General features: G+C 47.6%; 1 protein-coding gene across 7 annotated transcripts in view; it reads left to right on the forward strand.

Annotated features, from left to right (window-relative positions):
* Nucleotides 1-14,700, forward strand: part of LOC110507909 (glycerophosphodiester phosphodiesterase 2) — a 107,185-nt gene that overhangs the window by 43,002 nt on the left and 49,483 nt on the right. For all 7 annotated transcript variants that reach the window (XR_005039956.2, XR_005039957.2, XR_016492483.1 and 4 more), the window contains 5 exons: nucleotides 3,258-3,361; nucleotides 10,762-10,855; nucleotides 11,096-11,155; nucleotides 11,980-12,078; nucleotides 12,398-12,491. Coding sequence is in view for 4 of the 7 variants with exons in the window: in XM_036964705.2 (XP_036820600.1) it covers nucleotides 3,258-3,361; nucleotides 10,762-10,855; nucleotides 11,096-11,155; nucleotides 11,980-12,078; nucleotides 12,398-12,491 (451 nt within the window). In the remaining 3 variants the exon portion in view is untranslated. The remainder of the gene's footprint in view (nucleotides 1-3,257; nucleotides 3,362-10,761; nucleotides 10,856-11,095; nucleotides 11,156-11,979; nucleotides 12,079-12,397; nucleotides 12,492-14,700) is intronic.

Here is a 14,700-nt window from a genome sequence, read left to right on the forward strand (position 1 = left end):
TTTTTAGCCTCTGTTGGTCAATGAGGCTTAGGCTATGATGTATTCCATCTTAATTCAGCTGCCTGCCTGCCTAGTGCCCTTCAGCCAAGCAGCACAGCAATTTTCATGGCATTTCCCCAAAAATATCTCCCCGGTAGAGGAAAGTCATTTGCTCTCCCCGCTCCTACTAGGAGAGTACGAGGATGAATGATTCGGCTCTGTTGGGCTTAAACCTCTCAATACAATATAACACCTTTATTTCCCCTCAGACCCATTAAATACGTTGACAATTTTTTTTCTGACCCCTCTTGACGTAGATAGATTATGTTGACCATTTAACCTCGCTTGGACACATGTCTTGTGGGAAATAATACAAAAAGGTTGCATCCCTCACTCATTTTTTAAATGTAAATTCATCATACAGTATGATTCAACAGACTACTAGATGTATTACGCTCCGTACACTTTGAGTTGGTTCCTTGTTTTGACACTAGTTAGAAAGCAGTTTTTAATGCTATGGTGTCGGCCCTGCCCTGAAGGCGTATGTTCCACCCTAACTAAAGCAAGCCGTGCAGAATGTGATGTCATCATAGGTCAGGCAGGCTGTATCATGCCAGAGTGCTCTGGTTTGATCCGCTCCTAAACAGCAACGGAGAAGAACAATGACAGGATTAATGTTCAGTCATATACTATACACATTGCACATACTGTACATGACACTGGCTTGGCTGAATATTCATTTAAGGAATAAATGTGGCAGCCAGCCTAAATATGCCCGTAACATGTCAAAAAATTAGCTTTGAGATTTGAATTTCACATTATTGCACATTGTATGCAATATTTGCCACTCACACAACTGGCTTGGCAACTCGATTAGTTCCCAAGCAGCCAGTTTAAAATGATCCCAAACGTTTAGTCTCATTGTTGTCCAAACATTACCTACTAATAGACCATCCAATCCCTTCTCTGCCAGGGGTGTCACCTCTGTAATCCATCTTGATCTCACATGCCCTCAAGGTGTCCCTCTCCCAGGTGTTTCTGGGTAGTCATTAAAAGCCAGAGGGACAGTGCCAGAGCTGCCAGTCAGACCCCAACCTGCCGTGGGGTTAACCCTATGGTTACCTTGACGTCTGGCTTTCTCACATTGCGGTGAATTATTATAATAAATGTTTTATTATTTTACCAGGTAAGTTGACAGAACATATTCTCATTTACAGCAATAGTTACAGGGGAGAGGAGGGGGGGGATGAATTGTAAGCTTTAACCAAATACGAGACTTGGAAGTGTAACCATGTAAAACTAACCCTATGGTAACCATTCTGGGGTCTGTATTACTATGATTTCTGAAAGCGAGTGATTTTCTTAGTACGGTCTTTATTGGTCTTAGTATGGTCTTTATTATAATTTAACAAATGTTTTCACGACTTGAATTCCTTATCTGGAAGAGATTGATGGCTAAAAAGAATCGCCACATCCAAATCGCCCACAGGCTTCCTTCCCTCATACTACTATATTCCCAATCCCTGCCCCAAATCAACAACTTTGGTATGTAATAATCCTCATACCATCTCAAACATGTGCTTTAGTGTCCCCATAGTTGAACTGCTGTTTGGCCTGTCCACAACTCCACATAAGCACATTAGGCTCTCCTCTCCAGTGCCCAGGGAGACGGTCAGAGTGGAGGGCAGAAGGTATACAAAGGGCTCAGGCTGGTATCTGTCACCACCCAGCCATTAGACCTGGCCCTGTCTTACATCCTGTGCCACTGCCAGCCGATGCCCTCCATGGAACAGTCATCTAAGGTGAACGTCCAGACAGCTTTGTTTGTGCTCTCATATCACCTTGATATCTCCTATCACAGCAAGGCTAAATACAGGGTCAACCGGGGCTTATTTTGAATGGTGCTATCTAAGAACATTATTGCAGATAGAAGTGTAATGTATAGAGCTGGAACAGCTTGTTATTTTGCAAAACAGACTGTCATGTCAGTTCTATTGATACATTTCTATCTAAGCGTTCTCGAGTCCTCCGGGCTCTGTGTGTAAGCCTGATTTCATTGTGTGCTAATTTGTGGGCTGGTATGCAAATACAGTGTGAGGAGCAGCCAGTCGTGCTGTCGTTGTAGAGTCCAATTCTCAGTAGGATGAGGGGTTATCACATCAATTAAAGTTTAATTAATTATAAGGAGCAGTTTGGGCAGTTCTGTTCTTTATTTATGTGGTGGTCTTAACTGTTACAATTCTGTCTGAGCGAGGAGCGATATTTTTACTTTTAAATAGATGGGCCAAAAAGGTCTTGACTGTCTGGGGAAGTTTGAAAAGCTAACTTTTTGTGCTTTGTCATCCAAGTCTTGTGCATGTCTGCGTGCGAACATTCTATCTCTTTTATTAGAGCTCTTATTACAGCTTGCGGTGGCTTTGGAAGGCTAAACACAGCTGACCACTAATCGGCTCATGGCCTCATTGGCTATTAAGTTAATGTGAGTAATTACTTGATGAGGACAGTGGTTTGGGAGCTTCGAGTCCCTCTGCTTTTTTACTGAGACAATATGGCCCTATGACAATTTCTGCATGAATGGTTACTGCATACTGCCTCTACCGCAACTGATACCAGACATGTGGTTCTCTCTTTTCAATCAGTTTTAAAGCGGTATGAATATTGTCTCGTCTTTGGTAATGCAGGCTTTGTGAATGCCTACACAAAGTGGGAGTGTGAAATTATTTATGAACAGAATTGACATTACATTCACTATAAACCATGAGCGTTATTGTGTTGACTTGTTCTCCAGACCGTTCCTCGTTTGTGGTTTACCACCTTATTCTGATGCAGCTAGCAAATTGTGTTTTCAAATGTTTGTCATGACTCCAGGTTTAAGCCATCATTCTGTGTGCCAGCCTTGGCTGCATCGTCATCAGTCTCTCTACATCCCGATTATAGTCTATAGGCTCTCACTTTTGCTGGATTAGGGCAGATTGCCCAATGACTACTCTGCCAGACTTTTAGGAGACTGTTGTTGCTTCCATTTCTGTTGTCAGTGTTTATTGTGATGTTGACGTATGGGGGTAATGTTAAGTGGTATGCCATTCTGGTGTGGGCAAAGGACTTTCTAATCAGCCATTTGCTCACTTGCAATCAAAGAAAGTAATACTATGAATGCACCAATAGTATTCCAATGTTTCAACACAACACTGGCCAAAGTGCTTTATGTTAATCTGATGGTATCTGACTAATGATACTGTGGTAAAGGTAATAATGGTTCCTGTGTGTTTGTTTCCCAGTGGGAGTTCCTGTGGTCTCTCATCCTCTTCTTCACCTTCTCTCTGCTCCTGGTCTGGTTCTACTTCTGGTGGGAGGCACACAATGACTACAATGAGTTCAACTGGTGAGTACTGCTGTACAGTGTGTGTGTGTATGTGTGTGTGTGCGCACTCTAGTTATGCAACTCATAGATACTTGTCTCTCAGTATATCACCATCAGTCAGTGTTTCATTCAAATAAATGAGTTCCCCACTAAATGCTCCTCTGACGTTCCCTTTGATTCTCTGGCATTTACCTACAGTAGATTGTTTTACTTTAAAATGCTGCAGTTTCTCTTCATATGTTTTTGCTTTTAACTGAAAATGCTAACTCTGTAGTTTTTTTCCACCAATTATTCACTCATCGTGGTTGGTCTAATCTGGGTGGGGATTGGATTGGCTTTAGGGCGTCTATCACTGCAGATTATAGTGAGCATGATTACATAAAGCAGGAATACCCTTTGACCCCAAATCACCTCTCAGATTATTCCAGTCATGTCTCCCCCACAGTTACCATAAAACCAATTGTGCTTGGAAACAATACAGGTATTAGTTCTGTCATGAGACATTGCACATTCAATTGAAGGATATACTACCACTGAAATGATGAATTAGGTTTATTTAGTTGAGCTCTTGACCAAGTTCTCAAGGCCTTCTACATTTTATGTGCATGATATGCCCCAGTGGTCCCTAAAACACATTTGGTGCAATATGTGCGAGCCATAAGAGAGAAGCTTTGTGTTTCTTCTTGTAAGGTGCAATTTGCTTTGTCCCCCCAAAGTCATTCCCCTCGCTCTCTCATTCCACCACCTCCTTTCTCTTCCTGTCATTAGCGCTCAATGTCACCTCTGCTTCCCCCATCGTCCTTCGCTCCTTGTTTATCTCTCCCTGCCCCTCATCCCACTTTCTCCCTCTCCTTCCATACTCTTTATCTCTGCTCCTCTCTCCTTTTAATTTTATCACTCTCTCTACACACTCTCCAAAGGCGTCGGGCATGTTTCAGTCTAGCCTAACCGAACAAGTGTTTGCGTACTCCCTTAAAATACCTTTACTTGAAAAACAAGAAAAAAGCTGCAATAGTACTGTTTGTCCATTTTGAGACACCATAGCCAGTACACACTTCCTCAAAATAGTCAGAACTAATCTAAAATGAATTTAGTTGTTTTTGCCAAGGAGATCTTAGTTGCACAATTTTACATCTAACTAACATTTTTGCAGTATTTTCCAATAAAAAAATTAAGAATCCCTACTGTTGACCAATCACAGACGAAAGGGCATAAACATCGGCTCTGAACTTAGGCTTGCCTCGAAAAAATGTTGTGTGCCCAAATAGCTGAAAAACCCCTAACCAAAGTCCAAAACGAACAAAAACGTCACAATGTTGTCATAATACAGTGGTGCAAAAAAGTATTTAGTCTGCCACCAATTGTGCAAGTTCTCCCACTTAAAAAGATGAGAGGCCTGTAATTTTCATCATAGGTACACTTCAACTATGACAGACAAAATGAGGGAAAAAAATCCAGAAAATCACATTGTAGGATTTTTTATGAATTTATTTGCAAATTATGGTGGAAAATAAGTATTTGGTCAATAACAAAAGTTTAGCTCAATACTTTGTTATATACCCTTTGTTGGCAATGACAGAGGTCAAACGTTTTCTGTAAGTCTTCACAAGTTTTTCACACACTGTTGCTGGTATTTTGGCCCATTCCTCCATGCAGATCTCCTCTAGAGCAGTGATGTTTTGGGGCTGTTGCTGGGCAACACGGACTTTCAACTCCCTCCAAAGATTTTTTTATGAGGTTGAGATCTGGAGACTGGCTAGGCCACTCCAGGACCTTGAAATGCTTCTTACAAAGCCACTCCTTCGTTGCCCGGGCGGTGTATTTGGGATCATTGTCATGCTGAAAGACCCAGCCACGTTTCATCTTCAATGCCCTTGCTGATGGTAGGCTTTGTTACTTTAGTCCCAGCTCTCTGCAGGTCATTCACTAGGTCCCCCCGTGTGGTTCTGGGATTTTTGCTCACCGTTCTTGTGAAGGTTTTCACTCAAAATCTCACGATACATGGCCCCATTCATTCTTTCCTTTACACGGATCAGTCGTCCTGGTCCCTTTGCAGAAAAACAGCCCAAAAGCATGATGTTTCCAGCCCCATGCTTCACAGTAGGTATGGTGTTCTTTGGATGCAACTCAGCATTCTTTGTCCTCTAAACACGACGAGTTGAGTTTTTACCAAAAAGTTATATTTTGGCTTTATCTGACCATATGACATTCTCCCAATCTTCTTCTGGATCATCCAAATGCTCTCTAGCAAACTTTAGACGGGCCTGGACATGTACTGGCTTAAGCAGGGGGACACGTCTGGCACTGCAGGATTTGAGTCCCTGGCGGCGTAGTGTGTTACTGATGGTAGGCTTTGTTACTTGGGTCCCAGCTCTCTGCAGGTCATTCACTAGGTCCCCCCGTGTGGTTCTGGGATTTTTGCTCACCGTTCTTGTGATCATTTTGACCCCACGGGGTGAGATCTTGCGTGGAGCCCCAGATCGAGGGAGATTATCAGTGGTCTTGTATGTCTTCCATTTCCTAATAATTGCTCCCACAGTTGATTTCTTCAAACCAAGCTGCTTACCTATTGCAGATTCAGTCTTCCCAGCCTGGTGCAGGTCTACAATTTTGTTTCTGGTGTCCTTTGACAGCTGTTTGGTCTTGGCCATAGTGGAGTTTGGAGTGTGACTGTTTGAGGTTGTGGACAGGTGTCTTTTATACTGATAACAAGTTCAAACAGGTGCCATTAATACAGGTAACGAGTGGAGGACAGAGGAGCTTCTTAAAGAATGAGTTACAGGTCTGTGAGAGCCAGAAATCTTGCTTGTTTGTAGGTGACCAAATACTTATTTTCCACCATAATTTGCAAATAAATTCATTAAAAATCCTACAATGTGATTTTCTGGATTTTTTTCCCCCCAGTTTGTCTGTCATAGTTGAAGTGTACCTATGATGAAAATTACAGGCCTCTCTCATCTTTTTAAGTGGGAGAACTTGCACAATTGGTGGCTGACAAAATACTTTTTTGCCCCACTGTATATGCATAAACTCTTCTGAACTGTTTTGGCTGGGAAGCCAATTCCCAATGTCTACCACTCCTATGGCCCAGCATCATCAGTAAGATATCCTGTCTTTTTGTAGTGTGTGACCTGGCTTTAGTGTAGCGCTGCTGTAGTTGTAGGGGCTGTCAGGCTCTGACAACAGAGCACAGATAAGGATTGGGATGTAATTAGCCGTTTTGATGCCCCGTGCTTCCCCCCCGCTGGCTCGGCAGCTGTGTCATCCCAGGCCCTCCGAGACCCCCCTGTCACACCCCTCAGCCTGACAGCCAGCCCAGCCGTGTGTGTGTATGTCCCCGTGTGTGCGCGTCCCTGTATCCCACCTGAGTTTGTGTCCCGTGTGTGTGTCTCCGTGTGTGTCCCCATTTGTGTGTCCGTCTCCCCCCGCTGTGTGTGTGCATGTCTCCCCCCCGCTGTGTGTGTGCATGTCTCCCCGCCCCGCTGTGTGTGTGTGTGCATGTCTCCCCCCCCTGCTGTGTGTGTGTGTGTGCATGTCTCCCCCCCTGCTGTGTGTGTGTGTGTGCATGTCTCCCCCCCTGCTGTGTGTGTGTGTGTGCATGTCTCCCCCCCTGCTGTGTGTGTGTGTGTGTGCATGTCTCCCCCCCCTGCTGTGTGTGTGTGTGTGCATGTCTCCCCCCTGCTGTGTGTGTGTGTGTGCATGTCTCCCCCCCTGCTGTGTGTGTGTGTGTGTGTGCATGTCTCCCCCCCTGCTGTGTGTGTGTGTGTGTGTGCATGTCTCCCCCCCGCTGTGTGTCTCCCTCCATCCCCCCCGTGTGTGTCTCCCTCCATCCCCCCCGTGTGTGTCTCCCTCCCTCCCCCCCGTGTGTGTCTCCCTTCCTCCCCCCCGTGTGTGTCTCCCTTCCTCCCCCCCGTGTGTGTCTCCCTCCCCCCGTGTGTGTCTCCCTCCCCCCCGTGTGTGTCTCACTCCCCCCTCGTGTGTGTGTCTCCCTCCCCCCGTGTGTATGTCTCCCTCCCCCCGTGTGTGTGTTTCCCTCCCCCCCGTGTGTGTGTCTCCCTCCCCCGTGTGTATGTCTCCCTCCCCCGTGTGTATGTCTCCCTCCCCCCCGTGTGTATGTCTCCCTCCCCCCCGTGTGTATGTCTCCCTCCCCCCCGTGTGTGTGTCTCCCTCCCCCCGTGTGTGTCTCCCTCCCCCCGTGTGTGTCTCCCTCCCCCGTGTGTGTGTCTCCCTCCCCCCGTGTGTGCATGTCTCCCCCCTGCTGTGTGTGTGTGTCTCCCTCACCCCTGTGTGTCTCCCTCCCCCCTGTGTGCCTCCCTCCCCCGTGTGTGTGCCTCCCTCCCTCCGTGTGTGTGCCTCCCTCCCCCCGTGTGTGTGCCTCCCTCCCCCCGTGTGTGTGCCTCCCTCCCTCCGTGTGTGTGCCTCCCTCCCTCCGTGTGTGTGCCTCCCTCCCTCCGTGTGTGTGCCTCCCTCCCTCCGTGTGTGTGCCTCCCTCCCTCCGTGTGTGTGCCTCCCTCCCTCCGTGTGTGTGCCTCCCTCCCTCCGTGTGTGTGCCTCCCTCCCCCCGTGTGTGTGCCTCCCTCCCCCCGTGTGTGTGCCTCCCTCCCCCCGTGTGTGTGCCTCCCTCCCCCCGTGTGTGTGTCTCCCTCCCCCCGTGTGTGTCTCCCTCCCCCCGTGTGTGTCTCCCTCCCCCCGTGTGTGTGTCTCCCTCCCCCCGTGTGTGTGTCTCCCTCCCCCCGTGTGTGTGTCTCCCTCCCCCCGTGTGTGTGCCTCCCTCCCCCCGTGTGTGCCTCCCTCCACCCGTGTGTGTGCCTCCCTCCCCCCGTGTGTCTCCCTCCCCCCGTGTGTGTGTTGCCCCCCCCCATGTGGTTGTGTCTCCCTCCCCCCGTGTGTGTGTGTGTATCCCTCCCCCCGTGTGTCTCCCCCCCCGTGTGTGTCTCTCTCCCCCCGTGTGTGTGTGTCTCACCCCCGTGTGTGTCTCTCCCCCCCCGTGTGTGTCTCTCTCCCCCCGTGTGTGTGTGTCTCACCCCCGTGTGTCTCCCCCCCGTGTGTGTCTCTACCCCCACCGTGTGTGTGTCTCCTCCTTCCCCCCCATGTGTGTGTCTCTCTCACCCCCGTGTGTGTGTGTCTCCCCCCGTGTGTCACCCCCCCGTGTGTATGTCTCTACCCCCACCGTGTGTGTGTGTCTCTCCCCCCGTGTGTGTGTGTGTGTGTCTCTCCCCCCGTGTGTGTGTGTGTCTCTCCCCCCCGTGTGTGTCTCTCCCCCCCGTGTGTGTGTGTCTCCTCCTTCCCCCCGTGTGTGTCTCCTCCTTCCCCCCGTGTGTGTCTCCTCCTCCCCCCCCGTGTGTGTCTCCTCCTCCCCCCCGTGTGTGTCTCCTCCTCCCCCCCGTGTGTCTCCTCCTCCCCCCCGTGTGTGTCTCCTCCTCCCCCCCTGTGTGTGTGTCTCCTCCTTCCCCCCTGTGTGTGTGTCTCCTCCTTCCCCCCGTGTGTGTCTCCTCCTTCCCCCCGTGTGTGTCTCCTCCTTCCCCCCCGTGTGTGTCTCCTCCTTCACCCCCGTGTGTGTCTCCTCCTTCACCCCCGTGTGTGTCTCCTCCTTCCCCCCCCCGTGTGTGTCTCCTCCTTCCCCCCCCCGTGTGTGTCTCCTCCTTCCCCCCCGTGTGTGTGTCTCTCCCCCCGTGTGTGTGTGTGTGTGTGTCTCTCCCCCCCGTGTGTGTCTCTCCCCCCCCGTGTGTGTCTCCTCCTTCCCCCCGTGTGTGTCTCCTCCTTCCCCCCGTGTGTGTCTCTTCCTTCCCCCCGTGTGTGTCTCCTCCTCCCCCCGTGTGTGTCTCCTCCTCCCCCCCGTGTGTGTCTCCTCCCCCCCCCCCCGTGTGTGTGTCTCCTCCTTCCCCCCCGTGTGTGTGTGTCTCCTCCTTCCCCCCCGTGTGTGTCTCCTCCTTCCCCCCGTGTGTGTCTCCTCCTTCCCCCCCGTGTGTGTCTCCTCCTTCCCCCCGTGTGTGTCTCCTCCTTCCCCCCCGTGTGTGTGTCTCTCCCCCCCGTGTGTGTGTTTCTCCCCCCGTGTGTGTGTGTGTGTCCCCATCCTTGTGTGTCTCCTCCTTCCCCCCCGTGTGTGTCTCTCCCCCCGTGTGTGTGTTTCTCCCCCCATGTGTGTGTGTCCCCATCCGTGTGTGTGTCTCCTCCGCCCCCCCCCGTGTGTCTCTCCCCCCCGTGTGTGTGTGTCTCCTCCTTCCCCCCGTGTGTCTCCTCCTTCCCCCCCGTGTGTGTCTCCTCCTTCCCCCCCGTGTGTGTCTCCTCCTTCCCCCCTGTGTGTGTGTCTCTCCCCCCGTGTGTGTGTTTCTCCCCCCGTGTGTGTGTGTCCCCATCCGTGTGTGCGTCTCCTCCTTCCCCCTCGTGTGTGTGTCTCTCCCCCTCGTGTGTGTGTCTCTCCCCCCCGTGTGTGTGTTACTCCCCCCCGTGTGTGTGTGTCCCCATCCGTGTGTGTGTCTCCTCCGCCCCCCCCCCCCCGTGTGTGTGTGTCCCCATCCGTGTGTGTGTCTCCTCCGCCCCCCCCCCCCCGTGTGTGTGTCCCCATCCCCGTGCATGTGTGTGTCTCCTCCGCCCCCCCGTGTGTGTCTCCTCCGCCCCCCCGTGTGTGTGTATCCCCGTGCATGTGTGTGTCTCCCCGTCCCCGTGTGTGTGTGTCTCTCCCCCCGTGTGTGTGTGTGTGTCTCCTCCGCCCCCCCGTGTGTGTGTCTCCCCGTCCCTGTGTGTGTGTGTGTGTCTCCCCGTCCCCGTGTGTGTTTGTACTGCATGATGTCTTTGTTCCTCCCCTTCCTTTCCTGTGTGTGGAGACACAGCCTTAAGGAGACGTCCTTTTAGAACAAGGCCTTTAACTCGCAACATGTTAACATAGTTATTACATCATCTCTTTGTGCTCCAATACTCATTACAGAGAAGAAGCGACTGCAGCCATTTGCTCTGAGCAGCTCCCTCTTTTGTGTTTATTTGTCTCTGTTTGCTTTGTTTTATGGGGATAATAAAGGCTTACGATCCTGGACAAGGACACTAGAACGAACACATTATGCCAGCCCTGGGAGTTCAGGCCTTCCGGTTTAAGCATCAGTGTCGGCTGTTAGCTCATTTATAGTTAGCCAGTTAATTTTACAAAGAGACCTTTGGGGCTAGGAGCTCGAGGTTGCCCGTTAGGCACAGATCTAGGATTGGCTTCCCTTCCCCCGAATCTAAACCTTAGCCACTAGAGGAAACTCAAAACTGATCTTAGATCAGTGTCAACAACTTCTCCTGCTAGACCACTTGGCTTGTTTCTACAATCTATCCTCTAGCTCTCATCTCAGAGACCAGAGGAGCACAAGCTGCAGCCTGTCCTGATATCGATGAGACGCTACTATTGTGCAACTGACTTCCATCCATTTTGTTCCGTTTGACAGGTTTTTATATAACCGTTCTGGAGAGTGGATCGACGGGACTGTTCCAATCCTAGCCACTACCGCTGCCGGCTTCACTTATATTGCATTTTTAATGGTGAGTTGTCATCTCATCAAACATTCACTGTGAGATGATATTGATATGGTGTCTAGGCAATGGGAACAGCCAGGTAATGTTAGTGGTATAACCTGGCAGGGCAGAAACATGTTGCCAGGCATGTCTGTGCCAAGTCTACACGTGACAGTTAGGATCGCCCAGGCAGCTGTTGACCTTTTTTTAAAACGGTGGCTGTGGATTTCCACGTGATGTGATTTATTTATGTTTCTATTCCTTTAGATTTTAGCACTTTGCCACATAGCAGTGGGACAACAGCTGAACTTGCACTGGCTGCACAAGGTAATGCTCAAATGTGCGATTTGTGGTGTGTTTGTTTATGTACAGTGCCTTGGGGAAGTACCCTTGACTTTTTCCCAATTTTTTAAAATAATAATCCTCAGCAATCTACACACAATACCCCATAATGACAAAATGAAAACTGATTAAAAAAAATAATTAAAAAAATACTAATAAACTTGGATTAGCTAACACAACGTGCCATTGGAACACAGGAGTGATGGTACCTGATTATGTGCCTCTGTATGCCTATGTAGATATTAAATTAAAAATCAGCCGTTTCCAGCTACAATAGTCATTTACAACATTAACAATGTCTACACTGTATTTCTGATCAATTGGATTATTTTAATGGACACAATGTGTTTTTCTTTCTAAAACAAGAACATTTCCAAGTGACTCAACTTTTGAACGGTAGTGTATGTAAATGTGATTTTTTTGTTTTTCTATATTGTATTAACAAACATTTTTAAACCTGTTTTTGCTTTGTCATTATTGGGTATTGTGTGTAGATTGATGAGGGGAAAAAAACATTAAGGCTGTAACCTAGAAATTTGGAAAAAGTAAAGGGGTCTGAATACTTTCCGAAGGCACTGTACTGTGTATACTGCTGTGTGTGTCTTCAAGTGGCCAACTGAACTCTGCCTGAACCCCACATTTGAGTTCATGTTTTCATGCGGGTTGTGAAAGCAGTGACATCATGCTGTTAGGGTGCTGTTATCTGGCCAAACACACTACAGAGGGTTGGAATGGTTAGCCTGGGGGAGCTGTGTGTGTCTGTCTGTGTGTGCGTGCGATGGTCTGTAACACTCTGTTTGCCCCCATAGATAGGTGTCAGTACTGCCCTGCTGACCACTGCCATCGGATTCATATCTGTCAATCAAACATGGGGGGAGGAGTGGGCAGTCATCCCTATATCACTCCAGGTCAGTTCAACAACAAACCCGTCCCCATTTAGGGCTGTGCATCAAACTGTATTATACAGGACACTTTCCTGATATGTGGTAATATACTTGATAAATCACATGTTAATGACTATATTGAACTACATACAAAGGCAACATTATTTCAATATAGAAATGCATCTAACAGATGTGTTAAGACTGATTCAAGGGGTTCATTTACTTATTTTTGTTGAATTCTTCATGCATACCATTACCACTGAATTATTTAGTTTATGTCGTACCATTTAACAACTGTGAATGACTGTCGCAATGCCACACCTTTAACACTGAATGATGTCAGGCCACAGGTCCCTTCCTACACCTAGGAGCCCTGGTGGCTGTCACCGCTCTGGCCTGGCTGGTGGCTGGGCAGGTCGCCCGCTCCGAGAAAACAAGTAAGACCTGACCCGGATTCTGTTACTGACTATTTTAGTGTTGCATGCTATACTGAAAATTCTATACTGAATTGTTTTTATACTAGAACATGAACATTTTCCCGGTACTAGCATTTGTTACTTTTGGTTCTTCTCTAAAATTTGTCTCGCACCATCTAAGGATTGAGAGGATCGAGTCTGTCTAGTAATTTGTTTGAATCTTCTCAAAGGGGCAGTAATAAGCTAGCCAGCTGACACCGCGCAAGCCACTATTTAAGAAGCAAGCGAGAGGAGAGAGAAAATGCAGACAGCATGGCTTCTGCAAAAGGAAACAGCATACCTCCACGCCTGCAGCTCGTTGACAAAACTGGCTGCAGGGGTGAACTATGGGAATACTTAGCTTGCAGAGCAGATGTGGGCAAACAACTAATAAAAAGGTGTTACAAATCAGTAGAGTGCAAGGGAGGTTTAGTTCCACAACAACATAAAAAAAATAAGCAATTTTACACATGACATTTGCATTGTAACTTTGTCATTATTCTACTAAAGTTTTATTATTTTTCAGTGACAATGAAAAACGAGTCAGGTAAAGAGATCTTTTTTGTCTTAAAGGGGCAGTGTTGTATTTTGAGACAGGCTTGATAAGGTAAGTAGCCAATAGTCAGAGGGAAGCATAATTTGTATGATTGTCTATAATAATAGTGTGGGAATAATAATGCATTTTATTTTGTAAAATGGTTTCTTGCCTCAAACAAACAACATTTTCAGTCACCTCCTTGTCTGAAGGACAAATGGATAAACAGGTTAATGTCTAGCCCTGCATGTTTTTTTCAGAAGTCTCATGGAACGTAGGCCTAATTGAACACCACACACTGGCTGCTACAGTAGGCTGAATGATAGAACAGCTATTTCCATGTAAAAATTGGCAAGGGTCCTCAGATCCTCAAAACGTTATACAGCTGCACCATCGAGAGCATGGTTGCATCACCACCTGGTATGGCAACTGCTCGGCCTCAGACCGCAAGGTGCTACAGAGGGTAGTGCGTACGGCCCAGTACAACACTGGGGCCAAGCTTCCTGTTTTTTTACGTAGCTGCTACCTGATGTTTATCATCTATGCATAGTCACTTTACCCCTACCTATCTTGACTAACCTGTACACCCGCACATTAATTCAATACCTGTACCCCCTGTATATAGCCTTGTTATTTTATTGTTGCTAGTTTATATTTAAATTTTGTTTATTTAGTAAATATTTTTTCTTAACTCTTATTTTTCTTAAATGCATTGTTGGTTAAGAGCTTGTAAGTAAGCATTTCACCGTAAGGTCTACTACACCTGTTGTATTCGGCTCATGACAACAAAAAAAAAAAAAGCCTCCTACTGGCCCTCCATCACCACTTCCAGCAGCATCTGGTCTCCCATCCCATAGCTTCAGAAGCTGTTTGCTCTGGGTGTCCGATATAGTTAGGCATCAGGAACATTTAAGTTATCCTTGTGTTATTTAATATGGTGTTTTATTTTAGCAAGAAATTGAATATATTGTATTTGTTATTTTAGTTCTACCAGTTCTCAACATATTCAATGTTAAAAATAAATAAAGCCCAGTGGTTATTCTGACTTTAGCTAATACGCATAATAATGTTTTTGTTGCCATGGTATCGTTTTGGTATTGAGTATTATGATACTAATAAACCTGGTTATCGTGACAACACTAGACCATGTTACTGACTCCCACCTCACTGATCAAAGCTCAGCTACTACTGTCAGATGACTTAACAGCCTCATAGAGCTGTGGGCGTTAAATGATTAACCCCATGTACACAATAGGGCAAGCCCCTGTCAGAGTGGCAGGGATACTAGGCATTCTTCTGGCCTCACGTGACACCACCAGTCCACAGGTCATTGTTAGGCCCCTGAGGTCTGTTGACACTGCCAGTTAGACATCAAGTACTGGGGTATTTCTGCCTTCCTTTAAATCTGTCAGAGTAGTACAAGGGAGGCAGAGTAGTGTTTGAGGTGCTTTGAGATCCCCTAGATTAAATACTGAATCGTCATTGCTGTTGTTTCTGGAGGCAAATAACTTTCATGAATATTCAGTTGTAGTTTATAGACACTCCATGTCCATTTTTTATACTTTGTATTTGGGTAGAACAGTGGATTTCTGTGAAAGGACAATGCCTCAGCAGTCTGTTTACTCTCACAGTAACTCACATTATTAATGTGTGCTG

This window comes from Oncorhynchus mykiss, chromosome 27, assembly GCF_057628025.1.
Source record: "Oncorhynchus mykiss isolate SJ-2025 chromosome 27, ASM5762802v1, whole genome shotgun sequence".
NCBI classification, from domain to species: domain Eukaryota; kingdom Metazoa; phylum Chordata; class Actinopteri; order Salmoniformes; family Salmonidae; genus Oncorhynchus; species Oncorhynchus mykiss.